General features: G+C 40.4%; 1 protein-coding gene across 4 annotated transcripts in view; it reads right to left on the bottom strand.

Moving 5' to 3' along the window:
* Window positions 1-14791, bottom strand: part of CCDC30 (coiled-coil domain containing 30) — a 126049-nt gene that overhangs the window by 54645 nt on the left and 56613 nt on the right. For 3 of the 4 annotated variants that reach the window (XM_042950485.1, XM_042950484.1, XM_042950486.1), the window contains exons 5-6: window positions 4260-4503; window positions 378-557 (exon numbers count right to left, since the gene is read on the bottom strand). In XM_042950485.1, the coding sequence (XP_042806419.1) occupies window positions 378-557; window positions 4260-4503 (424 nt within the window). The remainder of the gene's footprint in view (window positions 1-377; window positions 558-4259; window positions 4504-14791) is intronic. The other variant, XM_042950487.1, reaches the window with a different exon arrangement.

Here is a 14791-nt window from a genome sequence, read left to right as displayed (position 1 = left end):
ATAATAATGGATACATCTCTTAGGGAATAAATAAGACTACAGCTAGAACTAGGTCAAGACCACTAGTGTTTGGGGTCAGGTGGTTCAAATTGATTAAGTGTTAAAAGTTGTAGCTAATGATTTCAAAAGATTGTATAACTTAAAGTGTTTCACACTGACAGGTTGACAGTATATACACAGCTTCAGCAGCAGAGAAACAATTGAACTGTGTACCTACTTGGTAGGACAGTCAGAGCGAGTTATCAGAGAGCTCACATTGTCCACACATCTGTGGATCCTATCATGAACTATGCAGCTGAGGAGTTCTAATTCATTTATCCACAGGGCTGATTAAGCAATTGAGACCCTCCAATCAAGGACACACCCACTAGAGTTACCTTAATGCTTTCTTCCTGAAGTAAGCTATTATGCTGCTTTAAGTCCAAATTCTTTCCTCGCTCATACCGGAGCTCTTTTTCGGCTGAGCTGCACAGAATCTGGAGCCGGTGTAAATTCTGGCGAAGCTGTTGTACATCCTCTTGCTGCTGGTATTTCTGTTTTTCTCCAGATGATGGATACTAAAACAAACATTTTAAAAGAGAAACATGGACAATTTGAAAGAATATCGGTAAAACGTGGGTTCCAGCTATCAGAAGCAGAAATGTCAGGACCTGATTATTCATAGGTAAATATTTTTGGAGTTGGCTTACCTATAGCAAATTACTCTTTTTATACTTACGTTTAGTTGGTACATGTTCGTATGATTTAACTCTTGTTATTTTAGAATGAAAATATCAAAGAAATTATTTAGGCAAAGCAGTTAAGCATAGACAACTAACTTTCTTATTTTTCACATCAATGAAGGGAAACAGAAGCATGGACCATTTTAGGGTAAAATATTTCAATGGAAAGTTCAAAGAGTCAATATGTGAAGAAGGAAAGTGTGAATGTGTATGTAGTATGTGTGCATGTGTGTGGTGTCTGTTGGCAAAAAGAAAGAACATTTAGCAGGAGATCTTAAATTTTCAGCCTTCCTCATCACTTTCCCTGTTACTACCAGATGATTCTTCTTCAACAACCATACACCTTCTTCGACAACCATACACCCTCCTGTCAGGTCTCCAGTGCAATAAAACCACCTTGACCAAAGGAGGAGTCATTTGGATTCTCTAAAAGGTGGGCTCACATCGGTGTGCTGTGTAGATAAAGAATTCAACTGTATCCAGTTAACAGATAAGATATATTTAGAGTTTCCTGAGTCCTGGTCCAGTGTACTTCCTGTCCATGACTTCCCAGAAAGCCCATGTCATTAGTCTCTCTTGCTTACAACAGAACTGCAACACAGAATTGCCCAAGTCCTATAAGCCCTTCAGTTCTCATCTTGGTATATTCAAAAAGGCAGTCTAAGTCCAATTTGCTTGTCCCAGAGTTGCAAGTGTCTAAGATACCTAGAAAAAAATTCTTTAATGGAGTTATAATGTAGTTATTAAGAACCCTATCTTTGGAACTAGATGCATCTGGGTTTCAGTCCTGAATCTGTCTTGGAGGAGTTCCTTAGTCTTTCTGCTTTTCATTTTCCTCATCTTAAAATGGGGATAATAATGATAACTGCTGGATGGAGTGAAGGGTAAGATAATGCATGCAAGAACTCAGCATGATGTAGTACACAAGAAGCACTCAGTGACACCGCCCATTACCCACTACCCATTACTGTGGATGCTACCCAATTTTATTTTAACTGCCTTCTGCTCCACCTGAAACAAGAGTTCTCCTGAAGCCTGGAAAGCCTTGATCACCAGTCCAGCTTCTTATTTAACTATCAGACAACAGCAGCTTTTAATAATCAATTAGTAATCGGTGGCCCATATGGCCGCTTAACATGCCCAAGATATACAAGAGAAGCACCCCCTTTACACCCATGTACAGAAGTTTTTAGCCTGTTTTGAGGATGAGAAAAGCCAGAACAATAGTTTTTCTTGCCTACATTTTCAAGTCAAGTCACTTTGCCAGAGTAGAAATGCAAATTATTTTTCATGAAAGGCAACCATTAAAGAAGCTACCAAACAGTCAAGTGACCAACATACAGTGTCCTTATTTCTTCCCCACATGTAAATTGCTTCCTGGTAGAAAGTTATTACAGAGGCAGTTAGACTCAGCCAGGCTACTAGGAACCATGTAGGAGTGCAAAGGAAAGTACACAAGCATCCTTTCTTGATCAATCAACAGATTTATTAAGGCAATTCATCCTGAGTCTCAGCTGACTCACCTGCAAATTAAAGGCATAAGACCAGATGATGCGTAATGTCTCTTCCATCTTAAGGAATTCATAATTCCTTAAGAATTAAATAAAAATGGACCCAGTACTAATTATCTTAATTTTATAGGCTTAAAATCTAGCTTTTAATATTTTAAAATATTGTCTTCATAAAAGAAAAATCTAACATGAACCAAATCCATATACTGGTCCCAATGACAAGATCATTCCTTTTGTGGAAACAATTAAAGCTTACGAACCTTAAATATTCTCATCCAGTGAATGTGGATGGAATGGGCTATCCCACCTGTGAATGTGTCACTCAACAAACAAAGTCCACTTGTTCTCTCTACTCAGCAAACATCCTTCAGATTTTGATTTTTCTTCACTCTCTACAGGTAAATGTGCTGTTTATTTAAACAAGTTCAAGTGATAATTATGATTAATCATTACAGAATAATAACTAACAGCCATTCTGATTTTACCCAATAGTCTCAAAAGTTTGGTTTGAGTTTATCCCCAAGATACAGATCCATTCTAGGGGGAAATTTATAGCCACCAGTAGACCCAAGCACCCTCTACACAGAAAAAGGTTCTGCAATTATCACTGCACAGCACACTGCAGAAACGCTAAAGTCTGTCCAAAATCCTTGCCTCCTTAAAGAAGTAAATGAAACAGTGTGTGTTACACTGTTTTGGGAAATGTAAAGTTCAAAACACGAATACGTTATTTTTTTCCCATGAAGCCCACATCTATTTTGTTTCCTGCTGTATGGGCCCTAACACGGGGCCTGACCCATCATAGATGCTCAATTAACAACAGCTGGATAAACGAGTAAGAGCAACTTACTCTTCTTTCAATAATTCAAAGTCATTATTGTGGAATAAAATTACTGAACTCTGCAAGAATTCAGTGAAACCCTAAGAAGCTGTGTGGCATAAAGGACTATTTGTCCTTTCACAAAGTGGCTATTTGCCCAGATTTCCCATATAATTCATATATATTTAATTGTTGTCACATCCCCCCTAGTATTGAGAAATGATTCTTCAAATAATGAGAAAGTATAAATTAAATAAAATTGATTGATCATTTTAAGCTCATAAACAAAAGATTTTATAACCTTTGTGACCACAGTGCTCAGCCTCTTTCCAAGTTGCCTACACTGGCTTACTTCCCAATAAATAGACTGCCTGGGGGTTTGAAAATGAACTTCTTTTTGAACATTTGATGTCCTAGATCCCTCTGGTCTTCTGAACAAACCCAGAGACTCCCTTCTTTTTCAAATGTATCTGAATCTCCTTTCAGGTATCTATTTTCTTTCTCTACTGTGACTTGCCTAGTTTTCAGACTCTATATCTGAATCTCTTTTCAAACGTTTTTTTGACTTCCTTTACTATTACTCTGCCTCTCCCCTCCCCCCAAATATACACTTGAATCCATTTTTAAATGCCTCTTGTCAGTCTTTTGAAGTTAGTTTACTTATGTGTACAAAGGCTTCCCTCTGTGGATCTCAGAATAATTCCTAGAAAGGTATGTGTAGGGATATCTTAATTTGTATGAGAGAGAACCTGCAAAATTGAGTTGTAAGAGCTGAAGTGTGGTTGGTCGTCACTCTCTTGATCTCTCCAGCAGGTAGATCTCTAGTAAATAGCAAAAGCCAAACTTAATTCCAAGACTGTGATCTCTTCCCCACCCAAACGAAGTATTTTGTACATCTAAGCTAGGTGCAATGAACAAAAATGTGGCACAAATCCTGCCCTTCCCTGTCTTACCTCCCCAGGGCAGACATTGACAACCAATCAGCATTCCTTTCTGCGGAGCCTAACCGAGCCTAAGAGCCCTTTATAACAAAGTGCATCAATGACCGGGCCTAGTTCAGATTTTGGTTGCTATTTTATTACCATTCAGGCCATGGTTATGAGCGTGCTTAACAAAACACACTGATGTTGTTGTAAAAATTATGCCTATATCCACAGCTGACCGGAGGAAATGGACCCAGTCAGAGCATGTGTTTACAGCACCTACCTGGGTACCACTGTCATCTGAATTATCCCCGGAGCTCTGAGATGGAAGGAAGCTCCGATTTACACAATTCAGCTCTTGTCTAAGCCTCACAGTTTCCTCAGGCTTCAAGGTCAACTGTTGTTCTCCGCCTTTCATATCTTGGTTCTGTTGTGAGTCCTCCTCCTCCTGCCTCTCTTTTGGCAAAGTGCCCTCCTCTACTGACTCCTCAGGAATTTCCTTCTGCTTACTTTCTCCTAGTTCAGGACTTGGTGCAAATATAACAACAAAAAACTGTCAAAATGTTCATTACAGTAGCAGAATATGGAGAAAAAAAAAAAACCTTAACAGTGCTACAAGCCAATTTTCCAACTTGAATTCTTTTTTTTTTTTTGTTAATTTTTAATGTTTGTTTTTGAGAGAAAGAGAGAAAGAGAGAGAGAGAGAGAGGGAGGAAGAGAGAGAGAGAGAGAGAGAGAGAGAGAGAATGATCAGGGGAAGGGCAGAGAGAGAAGGAGAAACAGAATCTGAAAAAGGCTCCAGGCTTTGAGCTGTCAGCACGGAGACCCATGCGGGGCTCAAACCCACAAACTGTGAGATCATGACCCGAGCCTAAGTTGGATGCTTAACCAATTGAGCCACCCAGGCACCCCTCCAACTTGAATTCTACAGCAGAACGGTTATCTTACTCTCATAAATAAACTTTAAATACAGATGAGTCCTTTTTTTTTTTTTTAACTCACATTCAGGGAGATGACCCATCAAAGACTTTTGTCTATGCCAAAACAACCAGTTAAATGAATTTTTCACTTTTCAACTTTAAGTATGACATTGGGCAGACACAGCTTATAAAGATTTTAAAAATTTTTTATAATTTGTTATTAAAAAATGTTTATTTATTTTAGAGAGAGAGAGGGAGAGAGTGAAAACAGGGGAGGGGCAGAGAGAGAGGAAGACAGAGAATCTGAAGCAGGCTCTGTGCTGACAGCAGAGAGCCCCACGTGGGGCTCAAACTCACAAACCGTGAGATATGACCTGAGCCGAAGTTGGTTGCTTAACCAGTTGAGCCATCCAGGCACCCCTAAAGATTTTTTTAAAATTACTCAGTAAGCATCAGGCATTTTGGCAGGCACTAGGACATATCCCTGCCCTAAAGGGCTTACAATTTAGTGAGTAAAAAAAGATAAGTAAATAAGGGAGTAGATTAAACTAGTAGTAAGCCATCTGAGTCCTGACGGATGAGTAGGCACAAACTAGGAAAACATAAAGGGACAGGTGTGTGCATACTCGCGTGTATGTAGGTGTGTTGGGAGAAGGTGTTGGTATAGATGAGAACAGAGAGAAAAAAAGGGTATTCGAGGATGTCTCAAAAAATAAAATGGGTAAAGGCCCAGAGACAAAAGAGAGAACGTCCTTTAGGAAGATCATTTGGATGCCACGTGGCAGGGAAACCAGAGATTATCGTAGTGATCCATGTGATAAACCACAGGGACTAGAACAGGGTGGTGGGGATGGAAACAAGTGGTGGATTCTAGAGATATTTAGAACACAATATTGATAAAAATTTGTTATGAACCGGCTGTGGCAGGGGAGAGAGAAAAAGGAATAAAGGATGACACCTGGATTTCTGCCTGGAGCAGAGAGGCCAGTGGATGGTAGACCAAGAAGGGGGAATGGGGATTTAAATTGGAAAGATGGGGGCGCCTGGGTGGCTCAGGCGGTTAAGTGTCCATCTTTGGCTCAGGTCACGATCTCACAGCTCATGACTTTGAGCCCCGTTTTGGGCTCTGTGCTGACAGCTCAGAGCCTGGAGCCTGCTTTGGATTCTGTGTCCCCCTCTCTCTCTTCTCCTCCCCTGATCCCTCTCTGTCTCTGTCTCTGTCTCTGTCTCTCAAAAATAAATAAGCATTAAAAAAAAATTGGAAAAATGCCTCTGGTGAAGATACAGATACAGAAGAATGTGAGAAGCCTTGGGATGGGATAACATGAGCCAAGAAGAACAGGAAGTGAGAGGAGGAGGACCATTCTAGATAGGAACCTAAAGACCGGTAAGGAACAAGCAGGGGAATGAGAGTCTGGAGAGGAAGCTGAGAAGCCAGGGAGGGAGGAGGGAAACCAAGAGACTGTGAGACACAGAAGCTGAGGGGAGGGAATGCACCTTCAGTGGTTAGATAGAGTGGATGAAAAGTAGTATGAACACAAGCATGCCGATTTTATTTTTGCTCCTTCATTTTAAATTTGTTTCAGCTATCTTGGAGCCTAGCATAGCATGCTTCACAAATCATAGTTGGTGCTCAAATTCTTCAAGAAGGCAATTTGGCAGTACAGATCAAGAGCCATAAAAATGTTCAGACCCTTTGACTGAATAATTGAATACCAATGAATTTACTGCAGTAGAATAATTCATGAGAAGAAAAGAGCTGAATGTATAATAACGCTCATAAGCATGCTACTTAAAACAGTGATTAAATGGAGACACAGAAATGGCTGAGAGAATTAAAGATAAATCAACTTGAAAGTGGTATAAAGACTATTCGTCAACATGAAAAATACGTTAATTAAAGTAAAATGGTAGGACAATAAACCATATATGTGTATGTATATGCGTATAAACATATATGATACCATGGGAAATGTACATATAGAAGAAACTGGAAAGGAACAGGGGAAAAATTATGTCAGGGAGTCTTTATTTTTCCCTTTTAAAATTCCTTTAGTACTGTATTAAAAAAAGAATTAAATATTTTATTTTGAACTCAGCAGTTTTTTAAAGATAATATATTCAAACGAGGGGTGCCTCGGTGGCTCAGTCAGTTAAATGTCGGACTCTTGGTTTCAGTTCAGGTCATGATCTCATGAGTTTCAGGCTCACATAGGGCTCTGCACTGACAGTGTGGAGCCTGCTTGGGATTTTCTCTCTCCCTCTCTTTCTTCCCCTCCCCTGTCCACTCTCTCTGTCTCTCTTGAAATAAACTTAAAAAAGATGTATTCAAACTATACAAAACAATATGAAATAAAGACTAAAATCCTTTAAAAATAAATTTCTGATAAAATAACAATGATGTTTTCCATCCTCCATAAACTCTTTTCCTTTTCCTACTTCCAGTGGAAGCCAGATACACTTGAAGACTGGGAAAATGCAAACATACACCTCGTAATTAAAAAAAAAAAATTTTTAATGTTTTTCTTTATTTTTGAGACAGAGAGAGACAGAGCATGAGCAGGGGAGGGGCAGAGAGAGAGGGAGACACAGAATCCAAAGCAGCCTCCAGGTTCTGAGCTGTCAGCACAGGGCCTGATGCAGGGTTCAAACTCATGGACTGTGAGATCATGGCCTGAGCTGAAGTTGGACGCTTAACCGACTGAGCCACCCAGGCTCCCCGTACCTCATAATTTTTAAAATGGAAAAACTAACTCTGTTTCCAGGAAAACAGTAAACATAGTTTTCCCTATTTCTCCCACCAAGTACAACTAAAAACATGGGGATTATATGTAAGACAGACATAAGAAGCCTCTGACAGATAGAGAGAAGGCAGACTAGGTAAGGTACTCAGGACCTGAGGAATGACATGACTGCGAGCTTCCTGCATTTTCTTTTTACCTCAAATATCTTAGACTTGCAGGTGGAGAAGCCGGCAACCCAGACAGCACCAACAAACACAGAGGACCAGGAAATGGACAGCAAAACAAGTAAGAAAACTTGTGGACAATATCTGCTTTACTCCAAACGCCACAGAAAAAAATTGTGGCCCCACCCTCACCCATGTCAGCAAAGGTCAGGTTGGGAGTCTATACTCCCACCTTCACCAGGCTATCATGAGGCACCCCAACTCCCTGTTGGGGTGGTGTCACAGGCCAACAGGGAGCAGAGACTTTCATCCCTGCCAAGCAGTAAAAGACATGGGGAGACTTTCACCCCGACCTGGCAGTGAGGAGGCACCTTTCTCCCTTTCCACTGGGGTGGTGTCAGAGAAGGCCTAGTGGAGAGTAAGGACTTTCACCCCTGTCCAGCATAACAAGATCATCCCTACCCACTTCCCTGTGGGGTCTTGGAGACCCAGTGGTAGCAGTAACAAGGCATTCCCCCCACTCACAGCCAGAGCCGTCTAAGCAGAGGCCTGGTGGGGAGTAAGAACCCCCACCCTCACCAGCTGTAATGAGCACCCTCCCCTTTCCTTGGGTGTCCATGGAGGTTGACGGGGAACAAGGTCTTTTACCCTGCCTGGGGTGGTAATGAGACAGCACTCTCCTACTCCCCCTGCTAGAGGGGTATCGGAAGAAGCTAGCTAAACTGAAGGTTTAATTAAGACCTAGAGTCTTATAATACCCAAAATATTCAGATTTTAATCTAAAATTACTCCTTATTCCAAAATGCAGGGAAATGAGAAAAGGCAAAAATAGATGAAAAAACCAACTTGTCAGAATTATCTGACAAAGATTTTCAATCAGCTCTTATAAAAATGCTTTGATAAACTTATGAATATACTTGAAATGCATGAAAAAATGCAAAGTCTCAGAAAAGAACTACAAAGTCTTGGCACAGAAAGAGAAGATATAAGGAAGAATCAAATGGAAATTTTGGAAATGAAGAATACAATAATCAAAATAAAAACTCAAATGCAAAATGGACCTAAATGCAAAATTACAAATAAAATGAAAGGGTCTTCAAGATTTAAAGTTAAGCAGCATTCTGAGACTTAACATCAAAAAAAGATCCATCAAAGGAAAAATGGATATGTCATCGAAATGAAAAACTTTCACGTTGAGAAAATCCTGGTAAGAGGGTGAAAGATGAGCTACAGACTGGGAAAAAATATTTGCAAATCACATGTCTGACAAAGGACTAGTGTCTAGAATTCATAAAGAACTCTCTAAACTGAACAGTGAAAAAAACAAACCCACTTAGAAAATAGGCAAAAGTATGAAAGGAGACTTCAATGAAGAGGAAAGACAGATGCAAATAAGCACATGAAAAGATATTCAATATTATTAGCCTTCAGGAAAATGCAAATTAAAGCTATAATGAGATATCACTACACACATATTGGAATGGCTAAAATTTACAAGTGACAACACCAAATGCTAGTGACGATGCAGAAAAATGGATCACTCCTATATTGCTAGTGGGAATGTACAATGGTATAGCCACTGGAGGAAAACAGTTTAGCAGTGTCTTAAAAAACAACAAAAAAACCCTAATGTGCAATGACCACGTGGCCCGAAATTGCACTCCTGGGGATTTATCCCAGAGAAATGAACGATTATGTTCATATAAAAGCTTGACTATTTATAGAGCTTTATTTAAAATAGCCCAAACTGGAAATAACTTGGATGTCTTCCAATGGATGAGTGGTTAAAGTGGAACAGCCATACTATGGAATACTACATAACAGTCAAAAGGATCCAATTATTGTATCAATAATCCAGAAGAATCTCCAGAGAATTATGTTGAGTGAAAAAAGCTAATCCCAAAAGGTTACATATTTTAGGGTTATATTTATATAACATTCTTGAAATGAAAAACTAACAGAGATGGAGAATAAACTAGTTAGAATTACAATAGAATAGGGTCTAGAGTTAAGGAGTGGGTGAGGTGGGAGGGAAAAGAGGGGTAGCTATAAAAGAGCAACATGAGGGATCCCTGTAGTGATGTAAGTGTCCTGTATCTTGACCGTATCAATGTCAATATCCAGGTTATGCTATTACAATACAATTTTACAAGACGTCACCAATGGGGGAAACAGATAAAGGGTACATGGGATCTCTCTATTATTTCATACAACCGTATGCATGTGAATCTACAAGTACCTAAAAATAAAAAGATTTCCTTAAAAAAATAGAGGGATGCCTGGGTGACTCAGTTGGTTGAGCATGTGACTCTCGATTTCAGCTCAGGTCATGATCCCAGGGTCGTGGGATCAAGTGCCACGTAGGATTCTCCACTGAGCATAGGGCCTGATTAAGATTCTCTCTCTCTCCCTCTGCCCATCTCCCTTGCTCATGTGCATTTTCTTTCTGGGTAGCAGTAGAACTCTGTTTCCAGAGAGGAAGCAAAAGAAAAGATGAGCTCATTCATTCATCAAATATTTATTGAATATCAATTATATGCCAAGCACTGTTGTATGTGCTAAAAAGTTAACGGTGACCAAGACAGCCGGGACCATGCTCTCATAGAGCACATACCAAGAGGAAGAATATGAGGACAAACAACAAACAAGTAAACAAGATAATCAGATTATGATACATCACAAATAAGGTAACATGGGAGAGCAGGAGTTAGGACTTTTCCTAACATGGTGTTTAGTGATTACCTGCGAATGTGCAGAGAAGTCAGCCACATGAAAAACTGGGGGAGAAGCATTCTGGGCAGGAAAAGCTTGTCAGTGCAAAATTCCTGAAGTGGGAAAGTGCTTTAAGGGCTAGAGGCTCTGAAAGGCTGCATGATAAACAAGGCAGAAAATGGTATGATGATAAAATTGGAGAGGTAGGCAGAGGCCAAGTCACAGAAGACCTTACTGGTTATGGTAAGGGTTTAGATTTTATTTCAAGCATGATGGGAAGCCATTGAGAAGTTTTTAAGAGAGGGAGTAATATTATTCAAGTTGCATTACTAAAGGACCACTTTGGTTAATCTATGGAGAATGGATTAGGAAAGAGGTATTGAAGCAGGGAGGTCAGTTAAGAAGATATCGTGATAGTCCCAGTGAATGATACCAGTGTCAGGGAGTGGGGTAGTAGCAGTGGAGATACAGATAGAAATAAATAGGTTAAATATTTTATGTTTTCATGGTAGAACTGACAGGATTTGTTGATGACTTAGATGTGGGGAGGAAGCAAGTGACTCCTTAGGCTTTGGTTTGATCAACTGTGTGAAGGGAGGGACTATTCACTGAATAGATTGGACCCGGGAAGGAATAGTTTAGAGGAAGAGGAAAATTGCATCAGTAGTTTGTGCAATGGATATAAATTCACTGTCAAGTTGAATCGGAAGTGAAAATCAACTTGAACATTTATCATATAATTCTTTTTAAAAAAATACTTATTTATTTTGAGAGAGACAGAGAGGGAGCATGAGCTGGGGAAGGGCAGAGAGGGAGAGAGAGAGAATCCCAAGCAGGCTCCTCACTGTCAGTACAGAGCCCGATGTGGGGCTCAACCCCATGAACTATGGATCATGATCTGAGGTGAAATCAAGAGTCAGATGCTTAACCAACTGAGCCACACTAGTGCCCTGATTTATCATATAATTCTTGATAAAGGTAGTAAGATGTAATGAGATGGTAAATGAGAATGTGTTAGAAAAAAATACAGCTCATTAAGGTCAAGGGAAGCTACCAGCTGCTCTGGCCCAAGCTTCCTAATAAAGCAAACCCAGGTTGAGATCAGCTGGGCTCTGCAAGCTTAGAGCTGCTCTTGGAAGTCCAACTTTGGGTTTAGCTGCAAGTACACAGTGGGAGGAGGAAATCTCCATTCATTCCAATATTTTATTCATTTATTTTTTATTAAAAAATTTTTTTTCAACATTTATTCATTTTTGAAAGGCAGAGAGAGACAGAGCGTGAATGGGGGAGGGGCAGAGAGAGAGGGAGACACAGAAACATAAGCAGGCTCCAGGCTCCAAGCTATCAGCACAGAGCCCGACGCGGGGCTCGAACTCACGGACTGCGAGATCATGACCTGAGCTGAAGTCGGCCATTTAACCGACTGAGCCACCCAGGCGCCCCATTCCAATATTTTAAAAGTACCTACTGTGTGTCAGGCATTGTTCTAGACACTGGAGACAGTCCAGAACAAGACAGATGGGACTTCATTCTTCTCCCCTTTCCCCCCTCCATGTTATGCATATACAGAGACAGAGTCCTGAGTCATTTTTTAACACCATAAAACTCACTTTCATAGCAATTACCTAGACCCCAAGTGTCCCAGCACCTTCTTGCCCTTGGGATATTTGTGACTATGTCCTCTACAAAGTAGATAAAGTGGTAACTTCTGACTCAGAGTTAGGGGATGTGGACCTCTTGCAGTCCTGCTGATAACTTGCTAAGTACGTGACTGTGACCAAAATAGTCATTTTAGTTCTCTTGGTCTCAGAGACCTCTTCTGTGAAAGGAGAAGACTTAGCTAAATAGCAGTGGTTTTCAAACATTTTAGCTGTGGCTTCTTTCTCGAAGTAAAATCTTACACAGAATTCCACTCATCAGTCTTTCCTCATCTCCCATGGCAGTTTCTGAGACCCTTACAGAGCTCCTAAAGTTTTAGAAGGTTGACCTCTGTAAACCACTAGAAGATCTGCAGGTCCCTCCTGTTCTAAGATCTGTTGTTCTAAAAGAAAGGCACTATAAACAACAGAAAAACAAGAAAGAGCCCATTATCTTAAAGGAGCTAAAATCTAGTAGAAGAGATGTGCTACAAGAATCAATCAATTTGGCTTATGGAGCAGCTTCTATGTGCATTGGACCATGCTAGGTGTGCTGTAAACACTTTCTACTTCTCTTCAAATGGAAGGTTTTCGCTCATGGCTTTCTGGTGTCTTCTTCACCCCAAGTCCTGCAATCATCCTGGAAGATTCCAAGGTCCATACAGATCACCCACCAATGCCTTGGCATCTCACTTCCTCAGTCTCCTTATCTCCAGTTATCTTCTCATCTCTCCCTCTTTGCCAGCTACTTGCATAACCACACTATGAGTTATATCATCAGCAAATGCTTCACTTCCAAAATAACTAAAATTAGATATCCAGATTTCAGGTTTTCCTTTTTACATAATTTTTACATAAGTACCTTCAATTACTTTTCCCTTTTTCTATCAGCTCCCTTTACCTGCTTCTTTATCCAACGTAGAGCCTACTGTTCATTATTTTAATCACTGCCTAAATAAAATGTTCAACTTTCGCCCCCCATTGTCCTTCCACTGCATTCGTGTGGCAAAACCTTGGTCCTGGACAAATCCAACTGTCTTCTCATGCCTATACTAAATGTTGCCCCACAGATCACATATTCTCAAAGACAGATGCCATACAAAGTCACAGTCTCTAGCTTAACTGGGTCCTCAACACTACCTGCCCTCCTTAGTCAGCTTCCCTTTCCACTCACCATAGTGATTATTTCAAACTTTTTTCACTATGTTATAAACTCTGATATTTCTATTCCTCTTTTAGCACATGACTTTCTTTCCTACTTCACAGAAGACACAAATCGTCACACAATCCTTTGGTGTCAAGTTAAAAACTCACTTGGATCTCTGTCCATTCTCCCTTTCTTCCTCCTGTTACAGCGGACCAGGTGGCTGACTTCCTAAGGCTAGCCCCTCTCTGGTATGCAGAATCCTAAACCTGTCCATTTGGGGACTCTTTCTGATCAGCATTTAAACATACACAAATTTTCTCTCACTTCAGTTCCATATTCCCTTCTCCCTTTCACAACCAGACTTTTTGGAAAGCAGCTACACTCACCAGTTGTACTTCCTCAAATTCCACTCACTCCTCAGTTCACTCCCATTCACCATCCCATGAGATGGGATCTAGGGAGCCATTTGTTTTTTGCCCTTCCTTGGAGCTACTCTTACTAAAGTCTTCAACCACATTCTTAATCTGATTCAGTAATCACTCTTTATTCTTTATTTTCTTGGCAGTACATGGCACTATTTGCTATTCCTTTTTTCTTGAAACACTCTTTAATCTGGCTTCTGTAACACATACTCTCCTGACTTTCCTTCTACCTCTCTGGCTGTTTTGTCTCAGTTACTTTTGAGGGTAATTCTTTTCGTCTCTTATAAAGAGGCTTTTCTTTGGTTTCTGCCTTCAGGTACTTTCATCAGACAACAACCAGGGCCATCTCATCCATCATATGACTTCTGCTTATGTCCACTTGTAGATGATTCTCAAATTTATCTCCAGCCCAGTCTTCATTTGCTCTTGGCATGGCTGCTCCAGAGACACTTCAAAGTCAGTGTTTCAAAAGCTGAACTCCTTCCCCTCCTCCCTCTAAACTGTGTTCCCAAACTCAGAGGATGACACCATCAAACCAGAACCTTGAAAGTCTTCTTTAAACTCTGCCCACACTCTGACTTCCATGCCTTCTTCCTCATTTCCTATACTCATTAATCCTGAAGTCCTGTTGAGTCTACCTCTTCTCAATTCCCTTTACTTTTCTCTTCCTCACAAATACCACCATCTCTCAGCTAGATTATAGCAACAGTCTCCTAACTGGTCTCACTGCCTTTGTTCCTGTACAATAATCTATTTCCCACACAATTGGCAGAGTGATTTTTCTTTTTTTTTTTTTCTTATTTTTCTTTTTATTTTTTTTTAATTTTTTTTTTTAACGTTTATTTATTTTTGAGACAGAGAGAGACAGAGCATGAACGGGGGAGGGTCAGAGAGAGAGGGAGACACAGAATCTGAAACAGGCTCCAGGCTCTGAGCTGTCAGCACAGAGCCCGACGCGGGGCTCGAACTCACGGACCACGAGATCATGACCTGAGCCGAAGTCGGACACTCAACCGACTGAGCCACCCAGGCGCCCCAACAGAGTGATTTTTCTAAAGCACAAATCTTC

The sequence above is a fragment of the Panthera leo genome, chromosome C1 (assembly GCF_018350215.1).
Source record: "Panthera leo isolate Ple1 chromosome C1, P.leo_Ple1_pat1.1, whole genome shotgun sequence".
NCBI classification, from domain to species: Eukaryota; Metazoa; Chordata; class Mammalia; order Carnivora; family Felidae; genus Panthera; species Panthera leo.
Note: the sequence above shows the minus strand (reverse complement) of the source record. Positions and strands in the feature narration are given on the sequence as shown.